The sequence below is a fragment of the Apteryx mantelli genome, chromosome 8, assembly GCF_036417845.1.
Source record: "Apteryx mantelli isolate bAptMan1 chromosome 8, bAptMan1.hap1, whole genome shotgun sequence".
Classification (NCBI taxonomy): Eukaryota; Metazoa; Chordata; class Aves; order Apterygiformes; family Apterygidae; genus Apteryx; species Apteryx mantelli.
The window spans coordinates 40,118,849-40,138,591 of NC_089985.1; the positions used below are offsets into that span (position 1 = coordinate 40,118,849).

Below are 19,743 nucleotides of genomic sequence, written 5' to 3' on the forward strand. Positions count from 1 at the left end.
TGTAACTTTATAACCTTAATCAAGTTCCACTTGCTTTTGTTCAGGCTCAGGCTTTTGCCTGTTTGTCCAGGTCACGTTCTGTCCTTAATCTTTCCTCACTTCCCTCAGTAGGCAGAGAGGTGCTACTGGTGCCTGTAGGGAATGAAGTTTCAGGGAAAGTTCAGCACAGACAATAGCAGTGGAGTTGCAGGTTTCCCAGGGATAAAGCGTTTCTATCCTGACCCGGAGGGGCCTCTTTAAAGGCGAGGTGTCTGTTTGGTCCTCCTGCCTGCGTGGCCGCCCCGAGGAGCAGCGGTGAGTTTTGACTTGCGGACGCTTGTCGGTCAGGAGCTGGCCAAAGTCCACAGCAGAGGCCGGCAGACAGCGTTGTACGGCTGTGAATTTCCGCTCCCGCTGACCCGGCTTGTACTCGGCTCCTAGAGCGGGCAACGTTGGCGCCCAGTTACCTAGTCTTGGAGGATTCACAAATGCTTTGTTTCTTGTCAAACTTTCTTTCCTCTGCGAACACTCGTTCTTTCTTTTCCTGTGCTCTTGCGTGTTAATGTCTGCATGTCTCTTCTGTATCTCCTTGCCCTTTTCCCCAGGTTTCACAGCACAATAGCAGAATGCAATTAAAATAGACTAGAACAAAGCGGAAAATTTCAAGCACAGTAAAAGTCAGAGAATCTGATTTTACTGTAAGGGTGACTTTTCCAGCCCTGATTGTTTTTTTTAGTAGCTCTTACTGTTTAAAGATCTATTTGTTTTTACTGTTCTAGATTGTTTGTCATTAAAACTATTTTTAATAGTTGTATATATAGACTATTATATAAATAGTCTACTATTTTTAGAGTTCTTAGTCCCACACAGTATATGCCTGTATGCTAACATAGTTCTGCATCTCAGTGCATCACTGTATATTGAGCTTTTTTTTTTTTTATCAAAGAAGGTAAGAAGTAATAAAAAGAAAATCAGTGGACATTCAAGAGCTTTAAACAGCCTGAAAGGCTGAAATGCCATTCAGTGTTTGGATGAATATTATCTGCTATTAAAAGTATTTTGCTGTTTATCGTTCCACACTACCACCCTTCTGCAGCATGCTCAGTATTCTTTTTCCAAACTGTAGATTCTGGTACCCTAATTACCACAGTCTGTTATCATATGCAATCTATTTTAAGTCAAGTGCTCCTGATGGGCTTACTTTCTTAAATGTACGTGTTTAATACAAATATCGATTATCGTACTTGCTGTTTCTACAATAAAAATATCTCCCCAAGTTGCCTAGTTGCTCCAGAATTCATACCTGTGATCCAGGAGATGATTAATTATTTTGCAGGGTTTTTTCCCCTCTAGCTCCATTAAAACAAACACCTATTGCACAGAGAGATGAGGGGTGTGGAACAAGTTGCATGGTTAGTCACAAAATTGTGAATGAAGCTACTATCTGCAGAAGATGAAATGGAAATGTTTGTTTAGGAGGGGGGAATGTTTAGATATTGCGATGCTTTTGTTTGTTAATGTGACAATAATGAAAATAATTTAAAAATGCATTTTGCATTCTTCCTTTTACAGCCATTAATTAGATCAATATCACTAGTTCCTGTATTTGTTCATTCCCCATTAACATTTTATCTGGTATGTGTTTTACATTATAGATGCTGAAATCTTCATCTAAGGAGAAATATCCCTTGTTTACATTTGTAAAGGGTCATTCTAGAGACTATGACTTTGCTTCCAGTCCACTCCATGAAGAAAATGACCTTTTCTCTGAGGATGAAAAGAAAAGATTAAAAAGATTTAGTACAGAGGAGTTTGTCTTGCTTTAAGGACATTTTACACAAGATTATTGGCAGCTGTCCAGGAGAACACTTGTCTTTTAAGAAATATATATGTGTCCTCTTCCCTCCCCCCAAAAGGCAAGCTGTGCTGGAAATGGTCTATTTTCGTAAAGATTACGATGTTTTATATGTTAATAGTCTTTAAAATGTCATTTATAAATGTACGTACTAATTATTTTTGTTCATCAGTAGTTGGGTGAGTTTAATGCGACGTTGCGCTCGTGCAGAGGGACGGCGCCGCTTAGAGCCGGTACGCGGCAACGTGCCTGTGTCCTGGGCTGGTCCTCGCAAAGAGCTTGGCCAGTGCCTGCATCCTACCTTGTGACGCTGCCGGTGCTTCAGCCCAGGACAGATCCTGAGCAGAGGCTGCCAAATGTCTGTTGGTTTTATGTCACGAACATCCATCCACAGGTTTTGAGACCAGTTTTTTTCTGTTTGTAAGCAAAATTTGAGCTCTGCATTCCAGTGGCAAGAGTAACACGCGAATCCGTTGTGCTGCGTAAGCCCTAGTAATGGTTAATATTGTAGTCGTGGCATACCTTTCTTCCAGTGTGCTGCTCAGGATGTGAGTTTGATATATCAGCAGTAATTGTTAGTTGCAATACTGATATAATTATATAGGCTGAATTGTGAGTTAAGATACTATTTAGCAGTATGATTTTATAATGGTTTCTCATTAAGCTTGCTTTGGAGCCTTAATATGAGGAGTGAAGATAAAGTATTAGCTTTCCCCACAATTTTTAAAGGTTATACTATTAACTGCAACCAATCAAAGCAGATAAAGACAGTTATTAGAAGGGAGCAGTGTTTGTTTTCTGTTTCAGCTATTATAATGTTGAGGCTTCTCTGCTATTAGTGCAGCTTTTAAAGCAAGCAGGGGAGTAGATGGTAAAAATTCTGGGGTATGATTTTTTTTGATACATGTTGTTATTGTACAAATGGTTACTCGATGGTCTGTGTTCTAAAATTGCAAACAAATGTACATAAATAGTTTCATGTTTTAACAAAGCAAATGTAATATTTAAAATTCATATTAACACTGCTTGGAAAATAAAAAGTGTGAAAACATTAAATGCATGTGGTTTTCATATTAATATTAGTTCCTCTAAGAGTGGATATAATCCTGCATCTAAAAAAATATTGTAAGGTGTGAGTACTCTGTTTATTTGTAATAAAGGCAAATTTTACTGTTGTGTTGTAAACCAAATGTTAACCTATTCTAAGTGCCATTCAGGCACAGAAGGCACAAATGCTGTCTATCCAAATAATAAGCATCACATGTGTTCATTAAAGTGCCTTTTCTCCCTTTATGAGAAAGAAGTGACTAATAGCTAGGTTTCAGGCAGAACTGGATCGAGTGTACGTACCTGTCAGGGTTGAAATGTGCATTTTCACGTGTGTCCATTGAGTTAGAATTCCAAAAAGCCCAATGAGATTATTTGTGGTTTCACTTTTTTTCAGAAAAAAACATATCATTTGTCTAAATTAGTAACCTCTGCACTGTTAAATCATATTAATAATTGGCATAATATTACTTATAGATGCTGCATGTATGTGAGGATGTTTGGCTTGATCTTCCTTAATATTTTTCATTAATAGCCCAGAAGAGGGAGTAAACAACGTATTTATGGAATTTAGATGTCAAAATGAGGAGAATTGTGAATGTCAGTGAGAACAAAATAATAGCAGATTCCTGTTTAGTGAAGCAGTAGTTAACGTAGCTACAGCAAAAACAATGCCAAACTGTTGAGCAGTTCCTTTGGGTAACAGCGGGCAGGAAATTGGACATGAAGCTGTACTTTGCTTTCACATTTAAAAAAAAAATGCAGTTCTGTGCTGCCCCATTAAGAGCTTTTGTCACCGAGCAGAAGGATCTAATTGGTAGAGTCTGGTCGCACTGATGCTCCGCTTTCTGCTTACCTTTCCAGGAGGAAGGCATTAACGAATTAAAGTTCACAGAAGAACAGTAAAAATGATCAGGAGCCTGCAGGGATGGATTGAAGAAAGATAAACTTGTAACTGTGTGGCTCCGTCACTCTGGGGCTGAAGAGTGAGCGCAGGGTGAGAGGGGAGCACGGCAGTTTACAGATATTTAGCATATACGCACCAGTGCGGAGGGGAGGGAGCGGAGGAAATGCTAGAAGGACGTACAGCTTCAGAAATGGGAAGAGACTAAAGGAAAAGCTTCCTACAGGGGAATACGAGCTTGTGCAATAATCTCACAGAGAAGTGTTGGAAGTGTTATCATGCAAGGCTGTTAAAAACCAGGCTGGCCCAAAGGCTAGCGAATGCACAATGAAGAACAATCCTGCATTCAGCTGATTAGTTGAATCAATAATGTCTTTTCCATTTACAACTTCTGTTGTTGTAGTAATAATAATAAAATGTAATAAGCTTTACAGACTTTAATGCACCGGAGTCTGCAATATTTGTAATGAGGAAGTCAGAAGTAGTATTTAGTTATGTGAAACGAAGAAAAACATCTAGCTGCCCAATGGACTTTTCCTATTGCCATTTCCTTTGTGATATTTTTATTTTTGAAAATGGAAAGTAACTGTACAAACACTGCTACATGTCTCAAGCCATTCCAGCCCTGCACAAAAGACCACGTCTCTTTTGAAAGACTTGGTCCGTCCTGTCCTGTTGTAGACTTCACCCTTCACAACGTTACGGGTAGCAAGCCGGTCGATCGGGCAGGGGTCAGAGGAATGGCTATTCCAGTATTGGTCACTACGCAGCCTTACGTTTTGAAACAAGCAGTTCAAAACAGAAGTATGTTTCTGAAAATACACAATAAAAACGCTAACGACTCTACTTGGTGGTGACAGATTTTGTCTTCAGACTAAAACAAAATTGCTCTGGGCTGGTAATTCTACAAGTTTTTCCTGTCTGTGCCTTTGGACCTGTTCACCTGCTAAATACGTACAAGCACAGGCTGGGTAACTGTTTCATTGCAGTACTTGGAACTTTAACCTACGGTAATAACTAAAGAATTAATTTTCTCGGTTCCTGAACTTCACTGTTTGAAATTAAAGTAGCTTAGAAAATCCTATGTGCATGTACCCGCATATGCTAGCTATTCCTCTAGAAATATGCTGCTCTTTGAAAGTCTTTGGGTTTGGCATTCCTTTACCAGAAAGGGTTAAATGGAAATAAAAGAGTTATAGTACATAAGTGTTAAAAAGAAAAATGTAGTTCTGCCTTCCCAACAGCAAACTTACCTGCAAGGGAGAAATAGTTTCATTTGTCTCAGTCTTTCTGCAACTTGTTCATAAAGAAACATAAGGGTTGAAACACCCTTGCTAGGTTGGTTTATTTATTTATTTATTTTGCTTTTTTTGGATAAGGGCAAGACTTTGGTGCTAGAACAGCTCACACTGTTTAGTCCTTAAATCTGTTATCGAATCCTTTAGTTTACCACAGTGGTGTTTTATTTGAAGCCTGCTATAAATAGTTGTTAAAAACTAATAGTTATTTCTAGATTTTTTTGTACTGTTTCTCACACAACACACTTCAGCACAGATGAGCCCATGAGCTGCCCTAGTGCCGAAGACCCATGTACAGTGGTGACACAAGTTAAATTACCAAGTTACTAGAAATTAATGTTTTTCAGTAACTACAGGGGACTTTAATTGGAAACTATGTTAATCGCATAGTAATTCTCTTTACCTCGTCTGCATTATCTCCTGAAAACTGTGCAATTAATTTGTGTCATCACTGTTGCTGCTGCTGCCTTCAAACACAAACCAAATGAGCATTAGTTACTCACACACCCAGCAGTGGCCTATTTTCCGAAAGGACTTTCACAAATCACTGCCTGAGGACTTGCTTTCCTGCCAGAAGCAGCCTGCGCGTACCACAGATGGTGGGAAACGGCAGTTCTTCTCAAAGAAGTCCCATCTTTTAATTCTTAATAACCTTTACTTTCTCTTTTCTGCCATTTCCCTTTCCCTCGGAAGGAACGCTTGCTTGTGTCTTTATAACACCAGCAGGACGCAACCCTGGGACTCCACATAAGGAGCTGGGCCTCCGTCTTCCCCTTCTGGCCAAGACACTGGCCTTGTTTTTCAAAGCGATGGGAGGCCTCAGGCTCCTCTTTTGCTTGCCTCTAGCCGACCAGGGACCCAACCCCATGGCCCCTGGAGCAGCGATGGCCGCGGGGTCCGCGTTCGTCGCTCCCCGAGGTGCCGTGCTGTCCTGCGCCGCAGCTGGACGCCGTGCGGGCGCAGCCTGCGGGGCGCAGCGTGAAGGACCTCGGCGGGGAGCTGCCTGTGCAGCTACGCCGTGGGAAACCCACCCTGCCGTGTCATCCCCTTTCTGTTGGCCCTCAGCTTGTGGCCGCTGCCATTTCAAGCCAAAATCCCAACCTTTAAAAATGTCTGTGGGCCAGGACCTACCTGCCCTGCAGACAGTCAGTGAAGACAGTGGCTCGTTTCTGACGACTTTCCAACTCAAAGCGCTACCTCGGATGGGGTGGAGAAGGGCAGAAAAATCCCGCGCACTGGTTTAACTTCGCAGGGGCAGCCAGCAGCCGCATGGGGCCGGCGCTCAGCAGCGGCTATGCTGGAAGGATGCTGCTGCCCCACAGTGACTGTTGAGTTGGCGGTTTCCAAAGTGACTGTTTAGGAAAGGGGTTATTGACTCGTGTTGCTAGTGACAACTGATGTCAAAGAAAAACAGTGTCTGGAGATCTGTACAACAATTTCTACACTGTCTAGAAGGGGAAAGAGGTTCGGGACGGTTACAAAGTTAGCGCCTGTTTGTGGCTTCAGGTAGAATTGCTTGCTCCATGTTTCCTTTCGTTAAAGACTTTTACTTTTCTCTTTTCAGGCCCCAGTGCTTCAGCTGAGCCATAAAACTGTGGCCCTGCTCATTCGTTACCGCCGGTCTCCAAGCAGGTCGGCTCCGGTGAGAACAGCCTGGTGGGAATCTCCCAAACACATTTCCTGCTCGACAGTTACCTTTTCGCCACGGTATTAACGAGATGCGCCCAAACGACAGCGGCGTGAGCAGGCAGCAGTAAGGCCCGCGTGAAGGGCGGCTGTTGCCTTTCCTTACAGGGGCAGCGGCAGCTTCTGCCAGAGTGACCCCACGTCTCCCCACGCCTGCCAGCGAGGTTTCAAGCTAACATGTTCTCAGCAAAACCCCTTCTTCTTTGACTCCCGCAACAGGCAAGGCCGTGTGAAGTCTGGATCTGCTCATGGTGGGTTCACTGGCCTCTGAAAGGAGTCCGCACCATACTGCGCTTCAGGAGTGGGTAAGTACACCTGACCGACGTTTAGCGTGGTGATGTGCTCCTCAGTTAAAGCATTATAAACAAGCAGTTGCTCTGTGTCTGCTAACTGCCACTTAAACATCACTTTCTTTCTTCTACAATCCATATGAAAATTTAGGTGGAAAACAGCAAGTGTGAACGTGAAAGAAAGACTAGGCCTGTGCTCCTGGGTTCCCTGGCTGCGCGGTGGCCACACGCAGTGCGTGGGGAGGGCTGCACGGGTCTGACACCGTCGCGTAAGCTAGCGAGGCAGTAACAGGCCCTGATCTTGGTTTGTGCCCTTGCCCTTGGCTTTGGTTTTTATCCTAAGGAAAGTCTTTTTTTAAATTTATTTTACTTATCCCTCAGCAAGAAGAAGTGCTGGCAGTGGAAAGCAGGCTAGTCCTGCAGTCGCGCGCAGCACCGTCAGAAGCACGCAGCAGCGTGCCTGGGGAGGCAGGGAAGGGATCGTGTGTTTGCCATTAATTACAGTAAGAACCTGGACTTACTCGGGAGGCCTGATTTATTTCCAGAGTTATTGACGAGCTCTTAACTGGAATGATGGAATGAAAAGCAACCGTAAGTGAGTTATGAAAGGTCAATACCACCACAAATGAACACAAACAGCACGCTGGAGGTCCAGCCCCCCCTGTGCTCAGTTTATGCAATATTTTCATTGAAGCTGATACCCACAGACAACTTTGCAGGGGGGCTGGAGCATTAGCTCGTCTCGTAGTACCAGGAGCCTCCAAGGGGGCAGAATATTTTATGATCCGTTGCCACCCTGTAGTTGATTACTGCGAATCATTTGGGAGTACGGATGCATTCTTTCTTCCCAGTGCTTGGAGAGCAAACCCCTAATCCTGCGCTGAAGGCTGTGGATCACGAGCAGGTATAATTCCCATGGCAGTATTTCAGCCTAACATCTTACGTGAGCCTCACGGCCTGGGGTTAGTCTACAGCTGCTTTCTAGCAGTACAAATGAGTTACAACCTCGTACCATCTTAGGTCATGATGCTGTTACGTAAAAGGGTCTTAAAATGCAGGTGTCTTAAATGCACTGCCAAAAAGGTGCAAAAGGGCATTTGAGTGAGTCAGGATAGAGCCTTGAGTGATCATCATTTGACCATATGATTGGGTATCTTCATGAGATGGTTTCTGTTGCCTAATTGGATGAACTGAGCTTTATAAACAATTCCCTTCCCTGTTTGTAAGCAGTTCACGGACAGCTGTAATTGTTTGAATCCACGGTGTGAATAGTAAAAAGAGCTTTACTTAATGACTGCAGGAGCCCTTCTCGTGTGAGAGCTTTCTGATATTTATTCACACCAGAATTCACGACGCTTTTGTTTTCTGCAAACGCTCTTGCAAATAAAAACTTGCTCACTCTAATGTTTATGAATAAATGTGGTCGTAAATGCCATCAAAGCAAATCAGCAGGGCTTTATTTATGCAAGAAGATGCGCAAATAAATGTTTGCTGTTTTCGCCTAGCTCTAGTGGGTGTGTAGGCATGTGTTAAAACCAAGACTTTATGGGTTCTCTGCTCAGCATTCACATTATTCTTATTTTCCATCTACTCTTTTCTTACACTCCGATCCTGCCAGTGAATCCCTGTGCCTCAAGGGAACATTATTAAAGTCAAAGGGTTAGGGATTTATCCACGCCCAGCAGCTTGGGGGGGTCAGTGGATAAGGTCATCTAGGGCAGTACGATCATTTGTAGTGAGCCCAGGATTGGGCCTTACGCTTAGGTGGACAAGACGCAACTGGGACGGTAATTGCAGCCTTATGCTGTCTCCTGTATGGCACACAGTGGGCGCCCACGACGGCTGTACTGACGTGCGCTGGCTCGTGCAGTAAGGTGGCTTAGATTTGGTCTTCTACAAAAGAGGTGGGAGAGGTTATTGCCATCCTGTCTCAGTCAGTGCCCTAATTACACAACGGAGTGGATTTTATTTTTTAAAATGTAAACGTCAACCCGTTAAAGAAAATTAAAATGCACTGAAATAATTGCGGTAAGAACTGTAGAGATGTTTAAGTTAGAGTCTCTGTATTTTTTAATTAGAAAAGGAAGTATTTACTCTTTTGGGTTATTGCATCTCCACTAACAAGTGCAAATCTAATGAAGCATTTCACACCATTGGTGAAAAAAATGCAGGCAATCCATTCTCCTGACCTGCTATGCAACAAACTGATTAAAGTTCAACCCTTAAGCTGGGACATTTGCAAATTATTTACAGAATGTAAGGAAGTTATGCCAGTTTATAAATTTCCCTGCAAAATTTGCAGCTGGGTACTGGTTCCAGTGGTGCTGTGGACTCTAAAAGCTATGAAGGAATATGTTCTGAGACTCACCATCATCACCGTGATGTCTCTGTGAATTCCTCCTCTCTTAGCAACGTCACTCGGGACTTTGGGCTTGGACTTTGGGCTTGCCCATGGACGTGCTGACTCAGGCCGGTCCCTTCCATGCCATCGTTCCTTTGAGTTCACAACAGCAGAGCACAATAGTACGGAATTTAAAAATATACATTCAGTAATGCGATAATCCCAATTTACAGCTAACACTATATAAAGGTATCTATTATTTCAAACCACACAGAGCCAGAATCTGAATATACCAGAACTTTATAACTCTGCAATCGTCAAAAACAAATTCCTAGACATGAATGCCCTAGGATGGGGGGTTCAAAGAGAGACCTGAATTTTTTTCAAAGGCTCACGGTGAGGCGATTTAGCTGGTCAGAGAGAGCGATTTGACCTATGAACTGTGATCTCAACCCGCTCAAGGTCAAGCCTCCAGCTCAGACCTGTCGGAGCCCCCCCGGAGCAGGTGAGAGGACGTGCCATTTCATGGCAGCGAGGAAACACAGAAGACACTATTGGTTAAATACAGCAAGCTCATGTCTTTGCAAATATATGAAGTTCTTTGGCCTTTGCAGTTCAACCAGTGGTTTGTTGTTTTCATGCTAATACAAATTCTTGTATTAATAGGAGCATGGCCTTGGGTTTCTCCATCCGTATGGGAAAAAGTTGCTTGTCTGATGGTAAACAAAGAACAGAAGAATTGATTCACTGTCTTCACTTTAAAAAAGATGGTATGAAGCAATAGTGAAGCAATTTTAATTGTGACTATGTAACACTTGCAATCAGTAAGATCATTTGTGTTCTGTTTTTAGGAATTGGGGTACTAAAGAGTACATACAGCATTAGAAATGCAAAACATGACCGCATGTTCTCAGGATTTTGTCAGCGTTACATGAAAGAGCACTTGTGCTGGGATGCTCAGCTCTGAGGGTATTCTCTGTTCAGTGTGTATTTACAGAGATGTATGAATATTTGATTAATGAGTCATGGTCTCTGGAGAAATTTAATAACTGTACTGCTGTACAAAGCCAGCTCCTTAACTGTTAACACAGCTGCCAATAGTGTCACTGACACTGAAGCCCTTTCTGCATCTAATATATTCTGTGGAGTAAATTCCTTCGTTACAAGAGAATCCATGGGACACATTACTCAGTTATCTGTTTTGAACTGTTGCAGGCTCCATTTACAGACCGTGATTTGTAAAGATTTTTCCAATGGAAACAAGCAGTGACACATGAACCATAAAGTAGCAGTTTCATAAGGCTATGTTGTTACAAAAGTTAGCTGGAAAGTCAATTTTAAAGAAGAATCGCTTTAAAAATTCTTACAAAATTAATAATAAAATAGGTGTTAATATTTTCTGAATTCCTATTTTCATCCAATATTTGTATAAGGTAATGTAACAGCATATCTAATATGTAGATGAAATAAAAACCGTCAAAGCTATTGTTTGTGTGTGCCTTGTATTTGTGTAATCCAGTTCATAAAATGTAAAATGAGCAATGAATGGAAATATTGATGTATAGCAGATTGATCCTGCAAATCCTTACTTCCTTGAAAACTGAATTCAATGGGATTACTCAAGCGAGCAAAGGTTGGTCAGGGGTGTATGATTTGCAGGATGTGGCAGCACTTTGCTCCCCCCGTCATGTCAGAGCAGAATTCTTATTCATTTTTTGCTGAGCACTTTCACAAGAATAATTCACCGCTAATTTTATCATTTCTCCATATTCATTCCTAATACCTGTGAAGAGATCAATTTTCACTTACAAAGTTAGGTGTATATTTTAGTGGTGTTACCGCAGTTCAACTGCTTTAAATAATAGGGGGAAAAAATGTCAAAAAAAGATAAATTTAGTGCAGAGGCTTTCACTGGAAGCTTTAACTGCAGGTTAGAATTATACATGCTATGCAGAATTTCCTGCAACACTTCTCCTTAGGGCCACAATGCATTACAGCAGACATATAATGAAGCTGCTATAAAATCTGTGGTAATTAAGGGGGATTTGACAGTAATTGCAACAGTGAATCAACTTAATTATTACCTGCTTCAAAGAGAGCTAACCTGATGTTATAATCTAACCTTTTCTACTTTTAAAACGAGAGATTAAACAAGTATATGTAGCATTTAAGAATTAAATCTGTTGAGACAGAATTCTATTAATATAAATATACATTTTACATGCATTTATATGTGTGTGTGTGTGTGTGTGTGTGTGTATGTACAAAGGAGCTAAAGGAATAGCCATAATCTGACAAACTGCAGATACACTGGCTGTACGCATTCATAAAATAAACAGAACCTCGTCTGCATCTCTGAGGCAAGCCAGCTTCTCCGTTTTTCGCTAAAAGCACGGGGAGCTATTGAAAGACTGTTGCTATAAAACGCTACGACACACACAAGCCTAGTTCCTTCAACAGCCTGGTAAAGAGGATGTGATGGATGTACTGTCTTTCTGTGCTTAATTTTAAGCAAACTGTTCTGAAATACATTTAGGATGTGATGTAAAGCTACAAAAGTGAGAAAAAGACGCTTGAGGACTTCATAGCCCTGTTGCAGCCCCCCTGACCCGCCAGCGTGGCTACAATCCGTTAGCAACGGTGAACCCTTTGCAATGAAAAACATAGTACTGGCGGTACAAGTGTTACACACCTAGATGAGCTTGTCCTCTGCCCAAACTTGGTTTGCTGTTTTTCAGTGGCACATGACCTGCCCTTGCACTAAAAAGAAGCTTCTTATAGAGAAATGTATTTCAATTCCTTTGAAACTGAGACCAGGGCTGGAGACCTCTACGGATTACAGGGCAGTGATGTCCAAACCTCCAGGAGCTCTCTCACCATGCCTCCAGGTGGTCCTCAGAAATACCAGTGAGACAGTCACCTAACATAACATTGGTCTCACCAGTTCTGGCGTGATCGATCCAGCTCTTTCAGCTACTGCATCAGCTATACACCGAATCTCCTGTCTCTCACTCTTGCCCATGTTTTTAGAGCTTTGAGATGTGTCACCTGAGCGTAGGGGGTTGTCAGCGAGTCACTGACCCAAATTCTCCTTAGAAGTCTTCCGCGACGTTGCACTGGGCTGGTAATGCAGCTCCATGGCTACAGCATGGGCATTTCAGCAGTCCTGTTCTGGAAGATGGGAAATAAAGCTAGCTTCAAACCAGAGAGCAGTGGGCACCAGTGTCATGAAAACTTGCCACAGCAACTTCCACAGGAGCTTCATTTGCAAAACTCACAAGGTTGGCTTCAGCTCTGCTCTGAGTAGGGGTTTGACTGTCAGAGGCACTGAGGGACTGACTCATGCAGGCCCTTAAAATAAATTTGCCAATGTTTACTTCTGCTTGTTATGTTGTGAAACGATAAATTAAGAAAGACTTTTTGATTATTTTTTTGCATTCTGGCCCCTAACATGTTGCTATTTACAGCTAATCTCTATTACTACAGGCCTCAGTTTTCAGGGAGTTAAACAGGCTGACAATACTGAATGGGCAAATACTGAACACAAAATTAATACTTAAAAAAATTTTTTTTGGTTAAACATATCAGCTTCCATGAATATGTAATTTAGCTGTATGGCAAAGAACAAAGTCAGTGATTGCATGAGGCCAAAACAAATCCATCTCTAGGAAACACTATTAGAAGATCAAAGCTGTTAAATCTATAACCTTAAAGTAAACTTGAAAGTCCAAAAGGGTTTCAATAGTGTTGTACAGTAAAAAAAGGTGGAAAGAGTCACTTTAGCTTGTCAGTTATAAAAAAAAAATCTCATTCTATTGCTAGCCTTGTGATTGGAAATTAAGAACAACTGTGTAACTTGTTGGGAGAAGCAGCCTGTGATTTCTCTTTAAGTATGGACGACATAATCTCCCCATCAATAACCACACCTGTAAACTGTGGCAGCCTCAAGGTACCTGGCAACTCGGTTCAGAGCCATGTGCCTGAAATGCCCAACCTGGGCATCCGCTCCCGCGGCCTTTGCCTGATTAGGATGCGCCCCTCTGAAACCACGGCGGGCCCCTGCTCTGCAGCAAACCCCGGGGCTGTGCGTGCGCCCGCTGGGCTGGGCTGGGCTGGGGTCGCGGCCGCGCGCTTGTGCAGCCCCCTCCCTGGAAGGTGCTTGGGCGCGGTGCGGGCTAAGCGTATGTTAGGAGGTGCTGGGGCCGTCTTTCTGGTGGCACCGGTGGTTTTCTGCTCATGTGTAAGGAGAGGAAACGGCAGACTTTAAATAACAAATTTTTGCTGATGCCGTTTGCTATTTTTACAACGCATTTTAAAATAAATGAGAGATTAACACAGGAAAAAGTACTTAAGGTGCATGCTTAGTAACTATTTTTTCATAACGTTTTAATGGATTCAGGGTTGAACTCCACTAAAATCTGGATTTATTAGAAACGCTCTATGCATTTCAATGGAGTTTTTCTCATGAATCCAGATATTTTACATTATTTCAGTAGAGCTGACCCTCTGATTCATTAGAGATGCTCCAATATAACCAATGGAGCATTTCTAATGATTCTGGTTTTACAGCAAATCCAAGGGTCAGCTGTACTGAAAACAATAGTGCTAACCTCTAGGTTTATTAGAAAAATGCTTTGTGTCTCAATGGAGCATTTCTAATAAATCAGATAAATACGGATCTCCCAAAAAAATGCTCCACTGGCGAAATCAGCCACTGGATTTGTTATTATTGAGATCTTTTAAAAACAAAGATTGTTTAACAAGCTTTTTGTGTTGCTCATTCTAGTGTAATCCCCAGCGATCTAAAATTTAGCTCTTCACCATTAAAAACTTAGTAAATATTTCTCATAAGGCCAGGGGGCTGAGAAACAACCACTACTGCCCCAAACTTTGGAGTACTTTTCACGGCGCGGCAGCTACGGCACTGCAGGCGTGCACGGAGCGGCAGGCGTACTTGCCAGATGGGCGCTTGGGGTTCGGGGCTGTGCACGGGCTCCAGCACCTTCTCTCGCATTTCTGCTCACGGTCTCTGCTTCTGCCATAGAAATGGGGGGGGGGGCAGGGGTGAGTGTTAAAACAACTCAGCAGTGGGTATCTCCAGGGAGCCCCTGCTATGGGTGCACACTAAATGTATCTGCAGCAAATGGCACTGAGATTTTTATAGCTTTAAGCTATTTAAAAAAACCAACTTTTCTTCCCAAATTCTTCTAATTCCACAGAAAAAAGCTCATGAAATGCATAAGCCACAATGCCAGCCCATGGAAAAGATTAAAGAAACAAAAAAGGGCTCTCACACATCCCACCTCAACAGGCCTCTTCCCACTCACCAGAGCGCACTCTTGTGCCATGGCTCCATGTAGCAGTTACCACTGCCCAGCCCAAAGCTGCAGAGACCCATCGTCATCTCTCTTCGGATCACCCTCCTTTAGAACTGGCCTCCTTCTCATCTGTGTAGATGTGTGTGCACACTTAAATACAGACAGGCTCTTTGGAAAGTGCTAAGACAGCTGAGGAGAGCCTGTCCATGTGCCTGCAGATGTTGGCGATGCATCTCAGGAGCCGCAGGGAGAGTTGGCCATTGAGATCCGCCGTAAGAGTAGTCTTTCTCGGCACGTGGAGGTGCTGCGTCGCCGGGTGCCTGCAGGAACAGGAGTCACAGGCCTGCACTGAGGACACTAACGTGCTGATCTAGCCGGGGAGCAGTAAACGTCTGTGCTGTGAGATGCAAAAAGCTCCTTGGTAGGCTGGGACAATACTTTCTGTTTAAAAGGGAAGGCCAATGAGACAATTTTAATTACCTCAGATTTGGCCAGAATGTTCCATATTTATTGAGTATATTCTGTACTGTCCAGATACTTTCCTGTGGTTCAAATATAGTAAATAAAGCACAGTTGCAGCATTTGGACTGCTTGTGCTCTTTGTGTGAATTGCAGATACTCAGCTAAAAGCCATTTAGTCTCGGTCTGAGCAGTATTCTAGCTCTCCTCGCTACGGTCCCCAAGAACTTCAAGAAATCTGCTGACCAGTTCCTCTTAACAATCTAAAAATGAAACATGCTGCAGTTGTGACAAATCCACAAAAACAGAAACTCCACTTTAAAAATGACTGGTGTGTCTGAGTGGCTGTCTTTTTTTATGAAGTTAAATGATTTTACCTAGCAGTGAAAACAGAAATTCAGGCAGGAGCCAAAGAAAGGGATTTTTTTTACCTATGGGATGCTGGACGGCTGACCTTCTGCCTATTGCCTGAATATAGGGTTGGAGTGTGAGAAGATGCTGAACCTGTCCGCACCAGTTACGGGGAGTCCTTCATAAGGCGCAAGTACGAGAGTGACCACCGCTGATCTCCTTCTTGTCTGGCACTTCCTCTCCCATAGCACGAGTTTATGCTGCTAGTACAGTTGTCCTCTACCTGGTAAGTTCTTTGCAAAGACTGCAGGTCAGGGTGGCAGCCTGCTTGGTCAGGGGGATTATAGCAAAAACAGCAACGGGATTTCAAGGCTCTTCCTGCCCCAGAGGCACTGGCAATATCACCACCAGGCAGCCTCCCCCCTACCCACTCAAATGAGCTACAGCAGTTTATCATGTCAAGCCTTGCTGCTGAGTGCTGTGTCTAGGGCCTCTGGCTGTCAGAGGCAGGATTTCATCTCGGGGTCCCTAGGGCCATATAGAAAGTCTAAAATGTTCATTTATGTTTCTTATTGTCTGGCCAAATCTGTGTGTGCTTAAAAAATATCCAAAAGTTTAAAGGCAGCTCCCTGCATTATTATGACTTAGAAATTTACTCAATATTTTAAAAAGTTAAATACATTTTCTAAACAGCAAGGCCTTTTTCAACTCTGAGTTGTTTTACATAAACTGTTTATAGATGAAATGTTTCTCTCTGTGATGTTAATTCCTGAGATTAATCTCTCTCATTACATTTTTGCCAAGCAGCTCCATTAAAGATAAATATTGCTATACAGGTCTAATTCGCAGAGATATCTGTAAAGATGTATGTCTAATATATGAGTATATTTATGCATACGGGAATTTGTACCTCTGTATATCAGAATTTACATATGTTTGTGTGCATATATGCCACAGAAGGCATCTCTCTCGTAATCAGCATGTGCATGTGTTTAGAATGTGTGTAAATTTATGTGCTTTATATATATATGCAGCGTATCTGTATAGCCATAACTTAATCTGCTTTCAAAATGTATTTCAGCTTTCCACATGAGCTCTTTTAAACAATGTTAATTGTTCCAGAACCAAAATCATTGATGATAACTCTTTTAGGAATTGTCATGCTGTCTATAAATATTTAGCGACTGGATTGTATTTGCCAATGTAGTCCTGTATTACAGATGAAAAGGTAGCATCTGCTGAAATTAAAAGTGGCCACATTTTCACTGTAGCTTAATTAAATGCCAAAATTTATCTACATTAACAACAAAGTGGTGAAATTTATTGATCAATTCACATGATATAAGTTGACAAATGGCCCGAGCAATTTCCATAATTTTCTACACGTGTTAAAATTTGTAATGAAAAAAGAATACTATATTAACATTAAATGTGAAATGAAAGGGGGATTTTGTAATGGGAGCGAATGCCCCGGGGCAGGAGGCTGCGCTTGCCGTGCCCTGTCCGGCCGAGGCTGTTGGAGCCGTGTACAGATGGGCCTTTGACAGTCCTACAGCTGTTCTCCTAATTGTCCATTAAGTGTTCTATTGATTCCCTGATTCAAAGTACATGTCTTTCAGCTCAAGCTATCGTGTGAAGTGGCAGACACATTCCTTGTAGAATGACAGAGCTGCTTGAAACCTAAAAATGTGGGCTGCCAGTTTCAATTGAGGATCCTGCTTTCAAAGGAGAAGGCTTGGTTAAAGGAGCTTTGTAATAGCTGGCTGGATTTTAGTTTCTAAACTTTTAACATCAATCAATTAAAGCAGCAGCAGCACGGAAAGTTTTAATTCCTTGTTAAGCATTACGGATTGCACCTGGCTGATGAAGTGCTGCCTGAGGATACCAGGTTGTGATAATAAGGATTAGGTCTTGTTTAGCTGTATGCAGATTTTTTTTCTCAGACCCCATGACATACGTAATGATATTCTCATTTGACTTGCAAGTTCACTTTTAGCATTTTTCTAGAGGAAGATCATCTGCAATTCCAGATTATGCCAGTCAGAAGCCTGTTTAAAATCATCTTCCTTTAATCTGAAGAGTGAAAGATAAGATGCATATCTGTTGCAACGATCATAAATCTTGAAAGAAACAAATAGCCATAGATAAAACTGTAAAAGTTATTTAGTTCTCTTCCAAAAGAGGTTTATTAATCTAAAATTTCCAGTCCATTGTGTCATGATTTGGTTATCACACTGTATCTCATTTCTTGCAATTGTATAAGCCCTGTATCTCAAGCAAAGAGATGAGAGCCTCATAGCTTAAACTTGATCAGTTGTATTCAGATATATCACTAGTGCTAGGAATAAAAAAAAAATAAATTGAAACATAAAAAATAGCCACCTGAACACAGATTTGGACTGTGCATGAATTTTTATTCAGAATGCTTTCCCTTGTTTTACTGAGATTGGTATGAATTGATTTTATTATTTAATTTAAACTGAATTTAAATTCTTGTTTTTCTGGCTTTTTAAAGCATAATTCTTGATAGAATGGACACAAACAAACTGTTTATAAACTTATTACTTGGGAACCATCTGTAGTAGTTCTGCACAAAATGAGCTTTTCCCATGTAATGAAAGTTTTATCTGTCTTGTATATTTTTCTTAAAAAAGATCCCCATCATTTCAATGAGACATAAAACTGTTTCCGATAAAGCTTAAAATAAGGAGCATTATTTGTCTTCCAGAAGATTTTTATCCTTTATAGTTAATGAAAAACCACTCTCCTGTGAATGTTTAAGATCTGCTTATTCTTTAATCATCCCTCCTTGCATTACTGCCCACGGTAGTTTTTGCACCACAGCCACCTTTGCGTGGTTGTATCCCCGATAACCTTTTCCGCCCGTTCACTATTGGTGGTGATTCAGTAGTCAGACTCACCAACCTGGAGGCTAACAGATGACTTCGACCCATCAATCAAATTAGTTACAGCCTTTTAATTTAAACAAGAAGCTTGCTGCTTTGAACAGAATTAGATTTTTTTTTTTAACCTTAGCCTATTTGTCTTTGGGACATCAAATTTACAAGCATCAGCAACGTTTAATGCAAAGCAATAAGTGACCTAACTAGCTGAGGATTCCAGCAATGCAAACAGAATTTCTACTCGTGTCATCGGTAAATAAAGACAAAAAGCGCAAAGAAAAAGAAAGAAAGGAGAAAAAGAAAAAATAGTATGTGGGGGGAGGAGAAGTATTTGAAATTTTATAACCAGAGTTTCTCTCCCTATTCCATAAAAAGGAATATGTGCCAAATTAAAGAAGTCGTCTAGGAAGTTGTAGAATATGTTACAAGGCACCTTTTCTCAATTTAGGAATGTGCGTTTCCGGTGCCAGGCGCTGGGCCGACGCACTGAAAGCCCCATGCATCAAGGGGACTGTAAACTACCCAGTTGTTTTCACTATCAAAAGAGGAAACTGAAGAGTGTCTTTCATGTAATAAACCATATATTGATACGTGCAAAACATTTTGTGAATCTACTTAGATTCCAGCACTTTCAATTACACTGTTAGCCAGTTTTTTAAAAAGATTTTTAGAAGCTTTCAACTGTAGACTTTTGTCTTGTTGAATGAACTTCAGCTACACTAAATTTTAAGTAAATTTGTGATGACTGAGCAATATACATTGGCTGAGCTAGAATCCAATAACCCACAGGACAAATTAATTTTCAACAAAAAGGGCAGAAACCTCAAGTGCCATGAGTATATGGAATCTCAGTCTATCTCTCTGGAGCCATTTTTGCAAATCGCTACAGCTATTCATAATCTAAATCAGTCTCCTTTAGCAGCAGAAAGATCTTTTTTCATGACAAAACAGAAGATGACATTCATTAGTGCCTAACTTGCATAAGCTACCTTAAATTTATTGGTGCTCTTATACTTATCTGGGTAAGAATTCCTTTGTCTACAGCTATAGGAAAATTCCGGATGTACTACTTAAAAATATAAATTGTCACTTTTATCAGAACTTTTGGCAGTTTACTTTATTTTAGAAGTAAAACTGGTGGTTAAGGTTTTAAGACTTCCAATGGGCGTTGTTTCAATCATGGTTAATACGCACCCAGGATAGCAATACCAATGTAAGTGAGCAGTTGTACAAAAATCCGGAGAACTGTCGCTGCTCAGAGCACAGGGTGCTAACTTTTCTCTGCATTTAAGTACAACTTACAGCATTATAA

The 19,743-nt window shown here is 41.6% G+C and overlaps 1 protein-coding gene across 2 annotated transcripts in view; it reads left to right on the plus strand.

Moving 5' to 3' along the window:
- Nucleotides 1-2,890, plus strand: part of ATG4C (autophagy related 4C cysteine peptidase) — a 28,847-nt gene extending 25,957 nt beyond the window's left edge. For both annotated transcript variants that reach the window (XM_067301345.1, XM_013949965.2), the window contains exon 11: nt 1,635-2,890. In XM_067301345.1, the coding sequence (XP_067157446.1) occupies nt 1,635-1,805 (171 nt within the window). In that variant the 3' untranslated portion in view covers nt 1,806-2,890. The remainder of the gene's footprint in view (nt 1-1,634) is intronic.
- Nucleotides 2,891-19,743: the final 16,853 nt, after the last annotated feature.